A 21893-nucleotide genomic window follows, 5' to 3' on the forward strand; every position below is an offset into this window, starting at 1 on the left:
ATGACCAAAATCCATTCAATTTGTTCCTTCGTATGGTGGTTGCCAGTTGCCAATATGCATCTTGTGTCAAGAACAAATATCGATCAAGATTTATTACTTTTTATTTTGTATCATATTATTGGAAATTCAATTTCAACAATTATTTTGTATAAGGATTTGAGAGTAACTTTAAGGTTATTCTAAAGTTTTGCCGGTCCAAGTGGTCGTTCATTTCGTGAGATGTTCTTGGTGTCTTTCAATCTTGGGGGGCTGGCTAGTCAGATTCATATTTTTCTTTAGCAGGTTTAGTTCGATGAAAAGTAGTGAAATGAAATGTGATAACTTTCGGAAAAATAATTTTTCCAAGAATGAGTTTTGCTGTTTTCTTTTTCTTCTGAAAAATGAATGAAGTACAGTTTTGAATTTTTAAATAAAATAATATCATTATATATTAATTATTTTAATATTTACAATAATATAATCGGTAACGGATATATGACAATTTTATATTTTAACTATTATTAATTAAATAAATTAATATTATTAGTTAGTAATAGTTTTATATTATTATTATTATGCATTATAATTGAATAAAATAGTACTGTTTAGATAATATTGTCTTTAATATCTAAATATTATTTTCATTGATTACCTCATTATTATTATTATTATTAAGAAACAATAATCTTATTAATGTTACTAAAAGAGGAGGAGAAGGGACTAGTCTAGATGAGTTTGGCACAGCACTTTACACATAGGTTGAAAGTAAGCTTGATAGGCCACCAATTTTCGGTCATGAACTCCAATTCTATTAGCTTAAAATTTTTATTCTTGGCATTGAGCCGCGCTATATGAAAGTGAAAAATTAACCTTTTTTTTGAAAAAAAAAAGAGATTAGGAGGAATCAACGACCCAATCTCCTGAAAGATTTATACCCTAGTTTCCAAAATAATCTTCAACTCCACAATATTTGAAGGATAACATTATCGAAGACTAGGACGCCAGATTATTTGCTTCCAAGCAAGAAATGTTGTGACCGCTAAGCTACCACTTAGTTTACATGATTGATTAGTCCTTAGCACATGTAATGCATATATACTTCAGAAAGAGTCCAACAAATTATCGAAAAAGAAAGAAAGTACATACATACATACATATACATATATACATACATACATATACATATACATACATACATATATATATATATATATATATATATATATATATATATATATATATATATATATATATATATATGTATGTATGTATGTATGTATGTATGTATGTATGTATATATACATATATACATATATATACATATATACATGTGTGTATATACAAAAAAGAGGTGAACAAGAGATGGATTCTAAATTAGGATTCAACTTCCAACAACCTCAGCCATAGATTTTGTACAAATGGAGACAACCATTGAGTTTCTAAAATGCAGTCCCTTGAATCTAGACGCGACCAGGGTCAGGTTAGACTGGAGTACAAGCCAACCCAACTGAGTTGCAGCCTCGGAAACAAACCGAAGGCCGAGGAAGGCTGGAGGCTGTGTTTTTTCCCGTGCTGGCTCGCCTCACTCACCTCTCAGCTTTCGTCTCACGCGCTCATCCACCGAAGACCAAAAAAGTTCACATCATTGTCCGCATAAATATTTCCCTGCGCCTGAACCCTATCATCCTTATGCGCTACAAATCATCATGGACAGCTAGGGTTTCTCCCGCATATAAGTTTCTATGCAATTATTCGTTAGATTATATGTTCCGACCACTCCGGTGTTCTCTCCTCGTCGGCGGCTTTAGCTCCCTACCCCAGTAAGAGGGAAAACGACAATAGAAATACTTCCCAAAAAAAAAATCTCCTATAGAAGAGAGAGAGAGAGAGAGAGAGAGAGAGAGAGAGAGAGGGGTTAATGGCGTCGGCGAACGCGCTTCCGCTGCTGTCGTCGCAGGCGTACTTGGAGGGGAAGGCGGTGAGGGAGACGCGGGAGCTGGTCGCCGAACTCTGCCGCCACTTCTACTCATTCGGATGGGTCACGGGAACCGGCGGCAGTATCACCATCAAAGTCCACGACGACGCCGTCCCCAAGCCCGAGCAGCTCATCGTCATGTCTCCCTCCGGTATATTCCCCATCTCCCTCTCTGATCTCTTTTCTTGTTTTCTTTGATCAGGATCTCATCTTGGAACGATATACTCCTCTCCTACGTCGTTTTCTTTGATAAAAACCTCATCTTGGAAAGATATCCCCCTCTTCTTTGTCGTTTTTTTGGATAAAAATCTTATCTTGGAAAGGTTATGATCTCAATCAGGGGTTCAGAAGGAGCGGATGGTGCCAGCGGACATGTATGTGCTATCCGGGAACGGGACGGTGCTGTCAGCGCCTTCACCAAAACCCTACCCCAACAAGCCCCCCAAATGTACTGATTGTGCTCCCCTCTTCATGAAGGTAATCCCCTGTTCCTGTTTTGTATCGTCCTTTACTCCTACTCTATTGCATTCTGATTAAGTTTTTTCATCTACGAGTTTCATATAATGCTGATTGCGTCAAAGTTATTAAGTCTAGAAATTGGACCAGTTGTGGAGGAAAGTTCTGATTTTTGGATTATCATTACGGATAGTCCATCAAAAAGGTTTATTTGAAGGGAGGAGCTGAGGATTAGATTTTGAGAAACGATGATTAGCAGCAAGAAATAAAGAGGTTGGGTGATCGCTCAGGATTTCTTTTTCTTTTTTTCTTTTTTTTGGGGTAAGGTAAAGGGGATGAAGGTTTTCGAATAGAATGAGGCTTAAGTCTGGGTGAACAAGAAAGATATTTTGATAATGATGCTTGGCATTTTGTAGATTATACAATATATGTTCTTCTTTGATGTTAGACTGAGTGACTGTTAGTGAGAGATGAACCTTTTTGTTCAGTGAACTTCACATATTGAGTTGAAATTGATGTCTATGAGGCTGTTTGTCGGATATTAGCAAAAGCTTCTTTGGAGAGACTTTCAATTTATAAGTAATGCTCCTGGGGATTAGTTGATTTTTTTTTTAGAAGAAGGGGGGGGGGGGGGGGGGTGTTGGGGCCCTTTTTTAATTAGGCGGAGCATACTTTATAATCATCTAATTAGATAGGCCATATGTTCTAACATTCTTATTTTGCAGAATAAAAGTAGAGAGTCATTTCGACCATTGCAAAAGCATCCAATCTACTGATTACACTAAAGTTTGCCGTCTTGGTACCGGACTCCGTACCGGTGCCAGACTAACACTGCATCAGTACGGTACAGTACAAAATCTTTTTGGCATACCGAGTGTCGGTACACCTCCCATACCGGATATCAGTACCAAATCGGTACGACACAGCGCGCTCCGTACTATCTAGTTCGGGCCAGTACAGGAAACTATGGATTACACCATTGCTATGTTGTTTGCATTGCTTTTCTTGGATCAGCTGGCAATTTTAAAGTTAGGTTTAGTTGCTAAATTTAAGAAGATACTGATGATGCAATGTTTTGCTGGTACTTCTAGTTGGAGATTAGACATAGAATGACATAAAAGGATACACAAATGGCTTTAGGTATATGATTGGCATGCCGTTGTAGAATTTCTTATGTTGCTTTTAGTGGAAGGTTGACATGTTTCGAAGTCTTAAATATGTTTCTTCAATAACGAATATAAACAAATCTTTTCTTTGCCAAAATCATCCAAACAGCATACATTTTATTCATGTAAACATGTACATATATAACCAACATATATGCCCAGTGTGAGGTTCCAGGGTAAAGCTTCTACGCTTTAATTAATTAATTTATTACAATTCTAGTATATACTAGGCCTTACCTCTTATTTGCTGGCTTTTGCAGGCTTATCAGATGCGCAGTGCTGGGGCTGTTATTCATAGTCATGGCATGGAGTCTTGTCTTGCAACAATGATCCATCCCTTCTTGAAAGAGTTCCGAGTAAAGCTTTGGACTTCTTTGCTTAGGACAGAAAAGTCTATATAGATTATTTCACATTCTATATATAAAAACACTATTCTATTTTGTTATATAATTTGATAATTTACTAATGGAGTTCAAGAGTTGCAGATTACTCTCAGAAAATTAGCTTGCCTTCTTATTTCAATGGTTGTTCTCATAATATATGAACTCTCAATGGGACAACAGTTTTAGGATGTACCTTGTACAATCCTTACAACTTATGCTTGTGCTTTGTCTCCAGATAAACTATTAAACATTTTATTTCACTGTGAATCCAAAAACACTTTTAGAAGCTTAACAGCACAAAATTATGAATTTAATTTTATCGATTCTTTGTAATAATTCAGTTATATTCCAAAGCTTGTAAGGGAGTATATTATGGAGAAGTTGCAGGCTGTAACATGTCCTATTGATCAATATGTATTGTATTTGGTGTGAACTCCTTGTAATGGGTTATTAATGGATCTTTCAGTAGTGAACTGTAAATGGATGGTTCACTTTGACATCTAATTAATACCATTAAATACTCTTTGATCCTATCTGTATTCATTGACAAACTGGAGATCTTTCAGTTGTTGATAAAAGGGAACCCCCTGCTCTATAACCCTTGAATATCCTATTAAGCATTTCTTTGCTACAGTTAAGATGGAAGATTTAAAATTGGGGCGGAAAGGTTAGCTGTTTTAGGATTGGTTGCATATTTTCTTTAATGTAATATATAATATATATTGGGTAAAATCTGCAAAAACCTTTTTCTTTCTGTTCTCTATCACTTGAACTACTTGTAAGATCATTGGTCCACAAAATCTTACAGTAAATTCAAAATCTGTGCTCAAAGCGAAGCAAGATCCAAGATGATTTATTTAAAACTGAGTTTTTCTAAATTTTCTTCTCATCCTCCTCCTTCACAATCTCTTTTTCATCAATCCTCATCATTTCTGTTAATTTTTTATTTGGATCTATAATTTTTTCCACATTAAGCCTTAAATTTTCCAACTCTTAAGTCCTAATCATAAATACCAGTAAACCCTAGTGTTAGAAAGCCTAATTCCATTCACATTGGTTGCACAGTGATATATGATTGACCCACATATCCGCTTAGGCCAGCCCATAAGCTCCACCCTTCGCCTTTGTAATGAACTCTATCTGGCTAGTATTGGTGTAGCTATGTACTGAGCTTATATGCGTGATTCTCATTTTCTTACTTCTTTATTAATTTGGAAAAATTAAGCTAAGGCAAAAGCATAAGTAATGAGGTAGAGGATTATTTAAGAAAATGGAATTTGGACTAAGGATCTTGACAAGGAGTCTTACAGCATTGCACTGAACAGAGATGTATGCTATCAGCACTATAGATAGAAAAATATTAAAAAAAAAAGAGAAAACTACTCAAAGTTAAAATTCATTCGTTAGTTGCAGAGGCTTTAAAACAAGTGGTATCTATAGGTCCTTAGGAGCTCCTACTAGACTAGTGGTTGACCTTTGGACCAACTAAGGAAACTTGATTGTCAAGAAACCAAGCAAACTAATGAACTGCACCCTGTTTTACCCAACCTTTTGCAGACAGTTGGATACTTGTATTATTCATTGGACATGAATCAGATTCTGGATGCTTATCGATCAGAATTAAAACAATGTCTGCTCAGCAGCAGAAAAAATTGCAATCTTCTGCATAAACTTTTCATTTAAGTGCTGCAAAAGAATGCATTGGATGCATGAAGTAAACCAACTTGTGACTTGGACTACAGAACTATTAGACCCATGACCCATCCCTTGGGTACATGGGATATCCATATGTGTGCACCATATGCACTGGATTCAAAATTATTTTCACCTTGGATTTTGAAGCTTGTCTCACTTCCCTGGTCTTCGGTTTGGTGTTCAGTCACTTCCAAGTGATGATTTCTTTCATGAATTGACCTTTTGCCTGCTTTGTGTTCTATATATATGATTCCTCTATATATTGGCTCTAGGTTGTGCATTGTTACTCAATGCATATTTATATATTTTGTTTTGTTGCAATTATATTGATTTCATATAATCAAGGTGCATTTCTGCCTTTTGTTGATAGACTTATGTGAAAATTATAGCTATTTGGTTTGGACATATTAATAAAAGCTACCTATTTGCCCATTAACTTAATTGAATCCTTAAAAAATTAACTTATTGTTGTAGTCTCAGACCATCAGCAGAGCTAACAATTTGGATTATGTAAAAAAAAGTTATCAGCTCATGATGAGATAACAACAAAACAGTGAAAATGGAAATAGGAAATGTGGAGCTGGAGAATGCATTGAACACATCAAATGAGAACATTTAAGATTTGATGGCCAGTGAGGAGGATATTTATGAAAATGATGTGTCTATATCGGTGGACATGGATGTTCTATGGGCTGAGATATACCAAAAGATGTATTTTCATGAATATTAGTTGGGTCATGTATGTTACAGCATACATTAGAATACAATGTGACAGAATCAGATATTGGCCACTGGGTCCTTTGAGAAAGTCTTCATGACCTGATGCTTTGCTAATCCTAGTATGTTTACTGTAAGCATCATTCCACAACTAAACTCAGTTTTGTTGAGAAGGGGATGAGAGTTGAATTGATTGAGATATATCTCATGTTAATAATGAGTGTATCGTTTGATGGCAAAGCTTAGTATACAAGAACTTATAAAGTTTACCCTAAGTAGTGGGATGAAGTATGGGGGCGTTTGGTAACCCCAACAGGATCACCCTGGTGATCTAAGATCTTCGGTGATCCGAATGCTGGGGTGATTTGATTCCCAATGATCTAAAATCAATGTGTTTGGTAGGCCATGGTCCAGTGATTAAAAATTTTCAGATATCCATGAGTAACTTGTTTGGTATGGTACGGAAATCCAAGATCACCGACCACATAATACTACAAATACATCTGATATATCTTAGATGGATTTTTTATGTGTTTTTAATTCTCATGAATCAAAAATGTAAGTCAATATGCTAATTGCTATAATAGCTCCATAATTTTGTCACATATTCTACTTTTAGTAGCCCTTATCACATATTTATTAATCATATAAAATATATTATAATAAAATATTAATATATTTATCAATATATTAATTATTAATATATTCTATAAAAATATATTTATTACTCCTATAAATTATTAAACTTATAAAAATATGTTATTTTTCATTATAGAATTAATATTTTTATTTATACTTATAATAGATTTTTTCATGCTAATAATTATTTTGATTAGAAAAATAAGGTAAATAGGAGTAATATATTAAATATTTTCATTATATAAATATAAAAGATAATAATATATTTCTACTATAATTTAAAATTATCATTCAATAATAATATGATAATAATATGATTAGTAATATATTATAATATAATATATATCATTAATGTAATATATAATATCAACATAATATTATATATATAACATTGACATAATATATTGATGGTATATTGATATATCAATTTTTTTGCTAAATTGAGGAGTATTTTTGTCTTCAACTTTCAACTGAGGATCACTGTCCTGGGGTGATCTTGAATTTCCGACCTCAAGGACGGGTATCCCATCACCGGGTTGGGCGGTGATTTGAGGAGTGGAGGTGATTTAGGATCACCACCACATAGGATCACCGGGGTGCAACCAAACGCGGTGATCTCATCACCTCCACCCATATCACCCTTGATCCTGGGATGATCACCCCATACCAAACGCCCCCTATGTATTTTATGGTTCTTGTCCTTAAGGAATATTAGAAATATGAGAACTGTTATAGTTAAATTAAGCATACTACTTTTTCAGTAGAATCAACCATACTATTAAAAGTAAAGAAAATAACAATTAGTTGAAGGATGACCAGATTCATAAGAATAAATATTGTTGCAGAATTGCGTCGTTATAGTACCAAATGGGAGGTTGATGGAAAATAGTTAAAATGATAGCTTGTTCTGTGTGCTAGTTTGCCTATAGCTCTGGATGGTTTGCAATCAAAGATTGTAGTCTTGTCTGGGCATTTCGTTCAAAAATTTAAACTTTAGAGAAAGCATCTCCATGTGGTGTATATTGACATGAAGAATATAAGGAGTCTTGTACAATAAGAAGTTGTTGGTAGTGTCATGCCCCAAATTCGGGATATAACACAGCCATGCTACCGAGGGGTATAACCCATGATAACACGAAGCCAAACATTTTATTTAACAAAATATAATAAATAGGAATCCAAATTCATCATCTTATTCAAAGTCAATATCAGTTTAGAGCATCTACATAAATACCCAACCTATAATCACAATATTTAGAAAACTTAAGAAGCTAAGAATCCATGACCAATTAAAAATCTAAAGCTCCGCTACATAATCGCCAAGCTTGCTAGTGTATACTCCAAGCCTGGACCATGTTGATTCTACTCACCTGAAAAGATAAAAATATAGATATTTGAACGTCACAGCTCAGTAAGTAAAACTTATACTACCATATCAGATCAAGCATAAGTTTTTCAATGTCTATCCATTATTTAAAGAATATAATAGTTATTGCAAAAGTAAAGCATTTCATAGTACAATATATTAAAATAAGTCATAAAACCAAACATGTATGCATAAATTTTCAATATTTCATAAGCATGATTATAAAAACAAATACATTCAAAACGTTGTTTATAGATATTCGTGCTACGGTCACTTTATACCCGTAATAGGGCTATGTTTCGTAATCGACAAAGATTCATGTTTCGTATGCCAACTTTATACCTGCTAGCAGGGCCGTGTTTCGTATGGATGTTAGCTCTAAGTGTCAATCTTTCCAATTCTAGAAATTATACATAGCTATCTGAGAGCCTTTGAAATATTCATATATTTTTTAAAACATACACATAAAATAGATGAAAACACTAAATGGAATGATCAAATTTATACTTCATAACAAAGCTATTTTCATTAAAAGATTCATGGAACTATTTTTCATAATAAAGAATGATTTTCATAATACATATGCTGATTTATAATTTTAAGAAAATATGATATTTTTACAAGCAAAACTTATGAAAAAAATATGATAATTTAAAAAATAATGAATGTAAGATCTGCTTACCTCTTTTGCCTTAGACTGTTGGAGGCGACTCCGCTAGACCTATTTGAAATATTAACAGTAAAATTAATTTCTATTTGATGGTGTTAATAAAATTAAAAATAATATGAGAAGACTTGACTGGGCATATGGTGGTTTCGGATGGTCAGGTCTAGACAATTCGCTCAGTGAATCGGACTCAATTAGGACTAAGATCAATCAACAAGGTTCATCAATGGAGGTTTCAGGGACATTCAACGAGGCCGGGCTGATCGGTTTGGTAGGCGGCCTGAGCATCGGGGCAGTTCAGGATCTCTTTGCAGGGGTCAACCCGGGGTCCATAGGATAGGCAGTTGAGATCCTCTTATTTGGGTTCATAGGTCTTTTAAAGAGAGATGGGAGAGAAAGAGAGGATGGGCTTTCTTTCTCTTCTTCTTATTTTCTTCCTTCTACTGAGACTCGAATCCTCAATCTCATGAACAAAGGAAGGAGGCGGACTTGGCTGATCAAGGTGGTCCGATGAGGCAGCAGTCGGAGGCGGTGGCGGGTGGTGGAGAGCGGCCGACGACGGCCGATGGGAATGGCCATACTCGGCCAAAATAGAGAAGGAAAAAAAGAAAAGGAGGGGCAACACTCCTAGCTGCTTCGGTGGTAGCCGTCACGACCCAAGAAAATGGTGATGAGGGTGGGTAACTCACCGGCAAGGGGTGGAGGCGGTGGACTTCGGCTGACAATAGTGATTTCTGGCATATCTCGGCGAGAGGAGAGGAGGTGGCTCTCGAAATAGGGCATTCGAACTAGAGGGAGAATGGAGGTGCTTCGGGTGGCCGTGCTTGATCGAGGTGGCACACCGGCCACCGGAGAGGAAGGAGGAAGCAGGTGGGGAGGTGAGTGACGATGGGTCGATTGAGGAGAAGAAGGGTTTAAATAGATGTTTGGAAGAAGAAGATAAACTCGGAAGAACGACGACACTGGCCGGCCGTTCGCCGGTTGCAACAACCCCTAACGGCCGCCGACCATTAGCACTGGCCCTAGGGAGTTCGCGCCGGCTGCGCCTCAACGGTGGCTGTTCGGGCCGATCGAGCAGGATATTGTGATCCCCTGTTTCGATCTTTTTTTTCTGAATTTTGAATAAAAGCCGGCTGGGCTTACCGACTTTGGTCCAAGTCAGGCCCAGTTGGCCTGATTCTCACAAGAAGGGTTAACAGAAATAAGCCTACAAATTAGGTACGAGTCAACAAGAGGAAATATGAACCTAATTCTGGTGAAACTGATAAGTGTCTATTATTATATACTTATACAAATGTGGGATTTTAAACCTTAATCTTGTTAAACTTTTTGTTGAATATCCTACCTTTGATAATTAGGAGATAATTGATGAGATGAACACATAAATGAAAAATGGATTTCTAAGCAAATTATAAGAGCATAGCAGTTAAAAGAGCTTGGTTAAGCAAAAAAAAATCCTATTGAATTGTAAATGTTTTATAAAATAGTGTATCATTCATGGGATATTCTGGAGAAGTTGCCTGTTCATTGACAAATGGAAAGATAAATGTTACGTGGTCATGCAATGGGATCTTTTGTGATCATTACATGCCACTGTTGACCGTTCTATGTCAAATCTTATATGCTAGACACTGCTTGCAAGAGTTTGTCTAGCTTTGATCCACATTGAAAACAAGAAGAAAGAAGATAGTTGGAGCCCATGCAAGAAAAACTGGGCTATGCATAATTTATAAAAAATACATGGGGAAAGAATAATTTATAAAAATATCAGTTAAAAATATAAATGTCATGTTTCATGGAGAAGTTGAGCTCTCCATTCTATATTTCTATATTCATTTTTTTTTCCTGTCATGTAATATTTGTTTCAATTGCTCTCATCTATTGTTTTCTGCATCCATTTCATGATAGAAGACAATTAACTTCACTATAGGAGGTGCACTAGGAAGGGAATGACATCCAAGCACTAAATTTGATTGAGAGATTTCTTATTTGTCCACAACCTAAATACTTTGGTTTTTTGCTGTCAGTGAAGATAGATTAATGATCAGAAGCAAATGAGAAGTTACTAAAAGATAGGGGCAGCCTGAAAATGTTACTAAAAGAAGCAACCCAAATAAGGTGGTTTGATTGCTAGAGATAAATCTTCTCAAGACAAGCCTAAACAATAAGGGAGTAATTTGGGCGGTTGGAAGATCCTTGCTACTGATGCCTCTTATGAGAAAAGGATGGCACTGCTGGTGGTGCTTTCTTGTTATCAAGTAAACATTAGATACTGATAATTGGAAGAGTATGTAAAATATAGGGAAGCTTTTTTTTTCGGTTATTTTCACAATAAAAAAGACATGCATTGAGCATGGGATTGAGAACATAGTTATCTTGAGTTGCAGGAAATCAACTACATGAAGCAAATTCACAATCTTATTAAAGTCTTAAATTGGAGATAACTGCAGGAAATGGACAGAGATATATTATTATGAACTGCAAGAACCAGGGGAATGGTAAAACAGCATTCTAATTAGGTCAAAAGTTATGACTGCAACTGATGTTATGCAAAATTGCAGAGGAAGGTATGCAGCTATGCAATGGCTGGATAAATTGCCTTTTTATTAGTAGAAAAGATGAGGAACTGCTGCTGTTAAGCAGATGTGCTAATCATTGCTTTTAATTTTCCTTTTGTAAGAAAAAGAAAATAATCTTTGCCGAACATGTTAGATAAAAGGTAGGACTTATAAAGAGCTTCCATGAAATCAATGTGGTACTTCTCTAATTTTCTTGCTTTAGGTTTTTATTTCTTTTCTAATCTGATAGTTTCTCTGCAAATTTTGTCCATTTTAATTCTTTCATTCAGTTTATCCTACAACTTCAACTACGTACTCTGTTTTTTTGATGCAGATTACTCACATGGAGATGATAAAAGGAATTCAAGGACATGGTTATCATGATGAGCTTGTTATTCCAATAATTGAGAACACTCCTCATGAGAGTGAGCTCACAGAATCCCTAAGTGAAGCGGTATATTTTCGTTAGATGAATGTGTTCCTTTTCAAGCTTCATCAAGCATATACAGTATGTCCTCTTTAGGTTTCAGCTGTTGATTTATGATGGGTTGAAGGAATTACAGTCACAAGCTTACCCTTAACATATCTATGTTTCCACAAAATGGTGTGATGGCTGCCTACCGGAAATTAATTTGGAACAATAGAATAAACTTTAAAGAAAGTATTATGCAGGGGCGGCCCAATACATTTGGAGGCCTAACGCGAACTCATTAAGAGAGACCTTTTTTTTATTTAAAAAATGATGAAAAAATTTTAATGAGTGTAAAATATTTTAAAAATCTATTTAAAAATAATTCGTCTAGCTTTTTGAGACCCGTTGATGCCTTGATGTTCTCCTTTAGATAGCTTATTGTTCTCCCTTAAATTAACAAAAATACAAATTATGATATAGCTCATGGAATCAAGATTGGTACCTCCAATACTTAAATTCTTGCTCAATATCAAAAAAAATAAATAATTGAGATGTTGTCTACAACTTAAAGATCGGCATACCCAATACTTGAATTCAGTCAGTACCTGAAGTTCTCCAAGGTAAGGAGCAGGGTAATTTCCTTATTAATGTCCTTGACCAGGATGGCAAGATTTCTACTGCCTTGCCCTTATCATGCCTAGAAATACAAAAAAAAATAGTACATAAAAGGGAAAATCATTGCAACAGAAATAACGAGGGAAAAGTGGGTTACTTGTCAAGGGCCTCAAGATACTTCTGCTTTCGGATCTGAAAGAAGATCTTCATCGAGTACCGGTTGTCATCCAACTTTGTAAACCCCGACAAGTACCTCTCCACCTCATCCCAGTCCCCGGCAAGCACTGCCTCCTCAAAGTGCCTTGTATTAAAAAAAACACCCAACTCCTGCTCCAATCTTCTGCAATTTTAAATAAGAAAACCAATCAAGAAAAAGGGGGGAAAAAAGAAACGGAATGATACAGAAAGAAGAAGGGTAAAGAAAAAGGGAAGGAGGATTCTTGGATTCCATACTTGGAGACGGTATGTTGGTATCCTTGAACTTCTCCTCATCCAAAAACTGAAGGATGAGGAAGACAAGCTCACGGCTGAGAGACGACATGGCGGCCGGCGGCGCCTCTGTTCACGGCAGCACTATGGGGTCGTCGAGGAGCCCCCGACAACGATGGGGGGCAGATCATGTGCGTGGGACCGCCTCTGGTGGCCATGAATCAGATCAGAACGGGGGCGGATTTCTCGATCTCCACAGGATCGATGGGGGCTAAAAGTCTCTGTCGAGGAGCGGACCGAAGGGGGTTGTTTTGGAGGGAGAGGGTGTGAAGATGGATTGGAGGCTAACAAACAAAGACGAGGACGAAAAGAGTGGTAAAGGGAGGAAAAAGGTTAACGGGGTGAGATGGGGGGAAGGCGAGGGTTGGGTGGGGGTTGCGAAGGAAGACACTGTAGCTCTGCGGGGCCTTTGTTTTGGGCCGGGGCCTTAGGCAACTGCCTAGGTCGCCTAAGGGTTGGGCCGGCCCTGGTATTACGTAAGGAACAATCAATGAAGCTGTGTAATAGAGTATATGTTGACGAGATATCTAGAAGAAGATGCACAAGTTATTGTTAACTGGTTGTATGACTAAGAAGCAACTAGAAGAGTGTACACAAGCTTCAAACAAATTTAGAGTGGGTACATGATCCTCTGCTGGACTTAGCTCAGATGAGGTTGTTGAAGTGGATTCTTGTAGTAGAAAGGATGGGTGTCATCAATGAGTATAGTAAAGAAATAATTGGAAAACTACTGTCCTGGATGGTGAACTTTACAAACACATGCCTTTTAAGGAAGGGGTCATTGATTCAGGATATTGGAAAGGAACATCAGGAGATTAATGATGATTCGAATGGAAGTTGTGAGAAGAAATGTGAAGATTCTTGCTTTTTTATAACAAATATGTTTGTGTAATGCCATCTCTCATTAAATGGGCTATGACCTGTTTGTGTTTTTCTATATTCTGGAATGCTTGGTTAACTATACAGATGCTACAGTTAATTATAGAATGGCAATTTCAGAAAGTTCAACTGAAAATGCAAAATACTTTCTTCCAGAACTTTGATTTTGGTTAATGAACCAAATATTAGTTTATGAATACTGCCTTTCCACTAGTCGATTCCATATTAATGGGATAACGCTTTTGATTGAGGTTGGTAAAGGTATCAAACTATCAATAAGTTTTTTTGGTTCATGCTTGTTTCAATTCATTACGTGGCCTCGACATTCTGGAATTTAGTGGTTGGTATCCAGATATATTAAAACTTTTTAGATCCTGAATCTCATTTCTTGGTCATCTGTTAGGTTTTGGGCCAAGGTGTCTCAGAATTATCTTTGCCAAAGATCTTTGACATCAGTCTGTGGAACTATGTGTTTAGGTAGAGACTGTGGACAAGAACTATTGTAGTGACATAGGCATTTGCCAGATTACATTTCTTCTTAAGAAAGGCAGTCTTTTGACATAACCCACTTAGTATGGTATATTTTTGCTATACATAAAATTGTTTGCAGTAGAGTTATCCTTGCAGTATAATGATTGCAGCAGAGTTATCCTTGCAGTCGATCACAAGATTAATTGTCTCCTATTGCTAGGAGGAAGATTTTCTTATCTTCTAGAAGTTTCAGGCAGCATTCGATGGACTACCAGGATTTGTTGGTTCTAGTGCTAAACAGTAAACACCAAGTCTTGCTAAGACTCCCGAATTCTGGTAAAATACATAAAATACACTGCATAACATCTAACAACTGGCAACTGCTGAATGAAGAAGATAGATCTTGGTGCTATGGTTGCAATATCCTTCTCTAGGGCTTATAATAACTGCTCATTAATTGTGAACATACTTTTTCATGATTTATCAGCACTGTAAAATGTCATAGCATGACGTGGTACTCTAATTGACATATCATTCAAAATGACCATATGTATTTGCGAATAACTAATCTAGTGCACTACAGATTGCAGCATACCCAAAAGCGACTGCTGTGCTTGTGCGTAACCATGGGATATATATATGGGGAGACTCTTGGATCAGTGCCAAGACACAGGTTGGTTCAACTTCTAGTGAGTGAGTGAATTTGCTTCTGATTTTCGAGTATATATGTATTTATTTCAGGTTTTCTGCTTGTACTTCCACATGATATATTTGTGTCCAAGCCTTTATTACTACTGTGTATGGCTTAAAATTCATAATAACACACCACACTACTATGTATTCAATCTTCCGATCATAATGATTAGATGACTTTTTGTGTTTATAGTAAATGTGCTTTTTTAGGTCTTATTTTGGTGTCTGCTATCATAGTGTGGTCATTTTCTATCATGGTAGCGTCATTTTGTTTGCTGACTCTTCCTTAAGATTTTATCTAGTTAGTTGCTTTTATGTTATAGGCTTACAGATGAATTTTTTTTAAAAAATATTTTTTTGTTGTTTTCCTTTTTTAGGCTGAATGTTATCATTATCTTTTTGATGCTGCCATCAAACTCCACCAAATGGGTATTGACTGGACTACTCCAAGTCATGGCCCAATAAGCAATATGAAAGCAATTCAAGGTAAAGATAAGAATCTAAGTGGTTCCTTAAGAGCAGGGCTTCTGAATGGCAATCACGCTGTGGAGCTGTCAAGAGTAAGTTATGTACTCTCCTTTTTATGTGTCTAAATCATACTTAGGCTTTGCTTGTGTGCAAGAACTGTGCTCATTGTTTCTGTTTTTCCTTTGTTGCATACTTTAACTCTACGAAGTTAATCATTAAAAAATACTCAATTTTTTGCAGCAATGCATTGTTCTCGACATTGAAGGCACAACAACCCCAATATCATTTGTTACAGATGTTCTTTTTCCCTATGCTCGTGATAATGTGCGGAAACATTTGATATCAACGTATGATAGTGAGGAAACCAAGGATGATATCGAGCTATTGCGTGCCCAAGTAAGATGCTAATGCTTTGCATTTTCAGTAAGATAAGTACATATGCTTGTGTCTTTCTGTGTATAACACTAGGCTTAGGATCTATCTTCACAAGAAATCTTAGGTGGCAGTCAAATCACCTTTAGTTTAAGTTATTATATTTGTGGCTAGATAGTAAAATGTGTCAAATTGATTGCAGTTATTCTGTTATGGATGTATAATACTTGGCAATTTATATACATTTGCAAAGAATGGACGTACAGTGTTAGAGACTGATTAATCAGTTGTTGATGAATATTCATCTTTTAAGCTGCAGCTTTCATTGTTGGGGTGCATTTAAACGAGCTAATTTTGGTGGAGATGATCAGCGTGATATGGATAGATATGTGAATATTAATAAATCCATTACTAGATCAAGACTTCATGTTGCAAAAACCATTTGTTTGTATCATAGCTGAGCTCAATATTTAACTAGCATGATCTTGTTTTTTGCTATTTGGAGAGCATTTAAACATTTGTTTGTCACTCGAGATCCATGCCCATTAGGGGTGACATATGACACTAAAAATGTTTGGTTGTCTATAGAGCAAAAATCAAGTGGAGAAGGAAATGATTGAGGCATTGACAAATTTTGTGATTGTTTGACAACTTGATACAAACTCTTTAGAAGTTGTCAAAATTCTGACTCATGTTTGTTTAGGCAAGAGAAGGTTCTTTTAATGAAACGTTTAAGGCCAGTTGGCACCTAAATGAGAAGGCTCAATGGAATGATTGAGGCATTGAGCAGATTTTATGATTGGTTGACAACATGATACAAACTCTTTACAAGTTGCCAAATTCCTGACTCATGTTTGTTTAGGCAAGAGAAGGTTCTTTCATGAAATTTTTAAGGCCAGGTAGCACTTACAATAAACTACAGACTTTTTCTTAAGTTTCAGTCCTTTCATGTGTTATTTCGTTCTATGTGTTCCTAGGCAAAGCATTCTAATATTCTTCACTCTTGTTTTAGTTCGTAGCTTCCTCTTATTAGTATTATCCTTTTTTTTCGCTTTCTTATTTCAAGAAATAACACCGGGTCGCTTTAATGTCTTATTTCCATGTCTTTTATATATTCCAATCTCACATTTTCCATCCTGATTGTTCATAATAATTAACACTTAGGGGCAACTTCTGTGTAGGTTGAGGATGACCTGAAACAAGGGCTGCTGGGTTCTGTACCCATTCCATCTGATAATGCTGGGAAAGAGGAAGTTATAGATGCTTTAGTGACTAATGTGGAGGCAATGATAAGAGCTGATAGAAAAATTACTTCTCTTAAACAATTGCAGGTAATTATTTTGGATTCTGTACAATTCCCTTAGGGTAAGGGACGTATGTATAGCTATCAGAATTATTTTTTTTTATGTTGTTCCATTCTATATGCAGGGTCATATATGGAGAACCGGATTTCAAAACAAAGAATTGCAGGGAATTGTTTATGAGGATGTTCCTGAAGCTCTTAAAAAGTGGCATGCTGATGGCTTAAAGGTCTTATAACTAATATAACTTTGGTTGTTATCTCCTAGTTAAAGTATTTTTAACTTGAATCATCCTGAACAAGGCATCTAGAAGTGCTACTTATCATAAATGAGTAACTGTTTGCTTCTCAAAACAGGAAGTCTTTGTCCTAATAAATACAGACTGCAGAAAAGGGTATTCTATCCCTCAATTGTTCACAATTCAGTAGTTTGTCCTTATTTAATAACTAATATCAATGAAATATTCCATATTTTTTGAGGAAAATGAGAGATTCACATCATCTTGTACTATAGAACCATTTTTCATCTTAAAAGTACATGCTTTCATGGATGAAAGATTCCATAATTTTTTGAGGAAATTGAGAGATTCCATATTGTCTTCTAATATAGAACCATTTTTCATCTTAAAAGTACATGATTTCATATGTAAAGAAAACTTAGATAATAGTTAAATGTTCCTTTGGATACAGAAGACATCTCATGTAAAGTGGTTTATCTTGTTCTGTTCTAAAGCTGAAAATTACCAACTTTTTAACATGATTTACATGTTGTCCTTGGTTTTATATTTTATTACTTATGCTAGTAATTTTAACAACGTTTACATGCTAAATGCATTGTAGAAGTATGGTTTTCCTAACAAATGGATTGTAGTCAATTTGTACTGGGAAGCATTTTTATGTAAATACACCCCCATCCTGCCTCAAAAGAAAAATAATGCACACTTTTCATGGTGTTCACAAGTTGATTGGTTTAGAAGCTAAATAATATAAACTGGGGGTTCCATTGGAAAGTGTTCATTAAAATAAGTACAGATTGCAATAAGGATAGTGTTCCTGCATTAACAGGGAGGAGCTAACTTTGAGGGTCAAAACATATTTATTCTGTATGGTATTTGCAACTAATCTGATCAAGAGCTAAATGACTTAAATTGGTGTTTCTATAATCCATTGAAGCTATCATACACGGACTTTATTTTTGTATTAGTTTAGTTTTTAATAAACTCTTTTAAATCGGAATTTCACATCAAATATTGATTCCACTAGTACCTGTCAGAGTTTTAAGGTCTCAATCAACTTGGACCTTGCCATGAACCGAATTTGATAACTTGCTTTTCTTGTATATATAGGCATTTTCTATGATTGTCCTATAATTTACTTGATAATTTTGGTAGGTGGCTTGAGAATAGAGACTCATCTTTATGCTATCTCATTTATAGAACTGGAAATGACTTGTCCATACAGATCTACATATATTCAAGTGGTAGTAGAGAGGCCCAGAGGCTTTTATTTGGAAATACTGCTTATGGGGACTTGAGAAAATACCTATGTGGGTTTTTTGATACTACGATTGGGTAGGTGCCCTTACTGTCTGTTGCGAGGTAAAATTATTATAAACTTTCGTCATTGCTACTGTTCGCTCAAGAAAAGCTTCTTGTGTCTCTTTTCTTATCTCTAGAAACAAAAGGGAAGCGCGCAGTTATTGTGAAATCTCACAGTCGGTTGGAGTAGATAATCCATCTCAAATCTTATTTGTAACTGATGTTTATCAAGAAGCTGTGGCAGCAAAAGCTGCAGGTAAATGCTTTAATACTATTTCTTACACTAGTTAAGGTTTATGTTCCATTTTAAACCTTTGTTGCTACCTGAAAAGCTACAGGCTATGTAGAATTTGTATTCGATTTGTCCTGGTTATCATTGACCTACCTGGAATAAATCCATGAATTTGATTTGATAGAAGTTATGTTATTGAACCGTACTTGAAATGGGTTAGAATTCTCTGTTTCACACAACATTGTAATTTAAGCTTTACAATTTGGGTCTCTGTTTCATTCATTTGGACATTGTTGTAGTGACAGACAATTACATGAACATACCCACATCATTTTACAGATGTTGGTTGTTCAGCATGGAATTCCAAGTTCCAGGCCACACGCATGGAGAGATGCATGTTCTCACAAAATTTTTAAGGGAGCTATTTTGATGGGGGGGCTAGTATAGTGTATCAAATTCTTTTAGTTGTGCTTCCCTGTATTCTTGTCTGAATATTTATGCTAGTTAAATTTGTTTTTTATCTACTCAAGAACATGGTAATCTCTCTCATTATGCTAATTCTTTGATAAATGCTAGAATGGAACATTGATTGATCACTAGGCAGAAGCATCCAATTTTGTTGATTCGAGCTCCCTCATGTCTGTCAAAAAGTCATACTAATGATGATTAAAGGAGTGGAATCTCATTTATGTGGTGAACCATATATTTTGATAATAGTACATGCTGCCTTGTTGTTTGTCCACCTGATGTACGTATAAGAAGTAATGATGCATGTATGTTTTCTTGTTTCTAGGTAATCTAAATGTTGCGGATCATGGCCAATAATTTGGATATTTAGTTAAGATGTTTCATCGTATATTTAAAAAATCATTAAGATCTAGGCTAGAATCCTATTCATAGAATTTTGGCTCGATTTTGTGGGTACGCATTTGGTGTGTGCTTGTGTCTGTGGTGGTGGGGGTCACAACCTTAATCCTACCACAGCAAAATCAATGATGAAACAACCATTAAATATGAATCTACATCTAATATTTCCAGGAACCATCAAAAGTTTTAGAGGTTTGCTACTTATGCATCAAGCAGTCTCATAATAGATCATTTTAATGGCAATCTATGGTACCCAGACCCTTAGGTATACTCTAATACTTGCAGCCGGCACTTACATGTGGGTATGGGCATGACACTTCGATATGCGTCCACAAGAAGAAATTCAAAAAGAATGAATCTAACACTTTGACATATAGTGGCACCAAATTCTCATATCAAGTTCCATATAGCATAGGATGCAATACAATGTTGATTAGTTTTATGGTTTTGAAGCATTTTATTTAGTTGAATTTTAGTTTTTGTGCTTGTCAAGATGTCTTGATCAAAGCTATGTTTTTGACTCTCAGTTTATGTGATCGATCACATATTTTGGCACAATAAATCTTGGTACCTTCTTTTGCATGTTGACCTATAGGTATGAGACTTTCAAGTTTCAACTGCAATATATTTCGTTTTAGAATAGGTTTAATATTGTGGATCATGATAAAATGGGGTTGATCCTCAGTTTAGTGCGTCCATTCGGTCATGGATAGAAGGATGGAAGGATGGTCAGTCGGTTGGTTGGTGACAATGTTTTAGAGAGAAGAAACCAGGGGAATGCAACTATCAAAAAGGGAGTGTATCTATCAATCATCTACTGTCATCCTGCATTACATGCCAGTTATTTTTTGTTTCCACTCTTTTAACTTTAATGGATATAATGAAACTACTGGTGCTGAATCTCCACTTTTGGATGCGTAACATAGTTTCTGATCTGCTGATGTCAATCACATGAACCATTAGATCAGAATGGTCAAGCCATTGTATATCTTGGTGAAATGAGTAAAAGGGGAAATTGAAACAAGATTTTTGGTAGTTAGTCTTGTGGTGTTTGAGATATTGAATCTTGTTGCCCTGAACATGCTATAATTCCTGTTTGTTTTTACAAGTAATATCTCATCTATTTGCAGGTCTTGAAGTGTTAATCTCCATCCGTCCTGGAAATGCGCCACTCCCTGAGAATCATGGATTTGGGATAATAAAATCCTTTGCAGAAATCTGAGTTATCAGAAGCTGGAACCTTGTTCACCCATCTTTCCACCTGAGATGTCTCAGGTTCAAACCTGAGTGGTGGTGAATAATCACCATATTCTCGAATAGAGAAATCTGTAGTAGATCAGAAGTCCTAATGCATAGGACTTAATGGTTGTGAAACAAATCATTATGATAAGTTTTGTATCTAGCCTGAAACTTCCTCTTGAATTTGTAGTGGACTGAAGTTAAAAGCTTTATATTGATTGCATTTTCCTACAATCTTGCAAAACTAATAATGTTTTTCTTGAGAGTGAGAGGGAGAGATGGGGAGATTGATCTACAGTATAACTACCTAGGTTCAGATTTATTTTGGTGTCATCCAAGAATTGAACTTAGAACCTCTAGTTGCTAAGCAGAGAGGTGTGACCACAGGGAGAAGTCCTAGTTCAAGAAATGGAATATTTATTTGCGAGCCAGGTATCACCCATCATGGCATCCTGCACATGATATTGGATATCAGTTTACTGACCCATCTTTTCTGCCATCTTTAGTATCTTGCGGTAATCTGCTTCATCCCAATCAGACTCTCAGAGGGAGGTCCTGGTGGTTCTGCTGCTGGTTGTGCTTTCTATCATGATCCCATCCAGCTGCTGAGCATGATCATCATCAGAGTTGGTTGTTCTGAAGCAGGTTACATCATCCATCTTGCAGCAAAACAAGGGAGCTGCATAATCACCAGAGCAGCGGAGATGCATCATTGGC

General features: G+C 36.0%; 1 protein-coding gene across 1 annotated transcript; it reads left to right on the forward strand.

Moving 5' to 3' along the window:
• The first annotated feature begins 1548 nt into the window (after positions 1–1548).
• LOC103696410 (haloacid dehalogenase-like hydrolase family protein) lies at positions 1549–21410 on the forward strand. Its single transcript, XM_039133353.3, has 12 exons — positions 1549–2105; positions 2295–2431; positions 3837–3932; positions 11936–12055; positions 15051–15140; positions 15538–15720; positions 15869–16024; positions 17182–17331; positions 17429–17530; positions 18762–18871; positions 18976–19094; positions 21068–21410. Exons 1-12 carry the CDS (start codon positions 1898–1900, stop codon positions 21157–21159), a joined length of 1563 nt encoding a protein of 520 aa, XP_038989281.2. The 5' UTR covers positions 1549–1897; the 3' UTR covers positions 21160–21410.
• The last annotated feature ends 483 nt before the right edge of the window (positions 21411–21893 follow it).

This window comes from Phoenix dactylifera, chromosome 4 (genome assembly GCF_051530095.1).
Source record: "Phoenix dactylifera cultivar Ajwa chromosome 4, Ajwa_hap1_PhDact_Kaust_v1.1, whole genome shotgun sequence".
NCBI lineage: Eukaryota > Viridiplantae > Streptophyta > Magnoliopsida > Arecales > Arecaceae > Phoenix > Phoenix dactylifera.

What these genes read in the sequence shown, in the direction of transcription:
- LOC103696410 (XM_039133353.3), top strand. Translation starts at nt 1,898, where the DNA reads ATGGCGTCGGCGAACGCGCTTCCGCTGCTGTCGTCGCAGGCGTACTTG. An exon ending in TCGAGCTATTGCGTGCCCAA is followed by an intron (nt 16,025 to 17,181) that starts GTAAGATGCTAA and finishes ACTTCTGTGTAG; the next exon opens with GTTGAGGATGACCTGAAACA. An exon ending in TGTGGCAGCAAAAGCTGCAG is followed by an intron (nt 19,095 to 21,067) that starts GTAAATGCTTTA and finishes ATCTATTTGCAG; the next exon opens with GTCTTGAAGTGTTAATCTCC.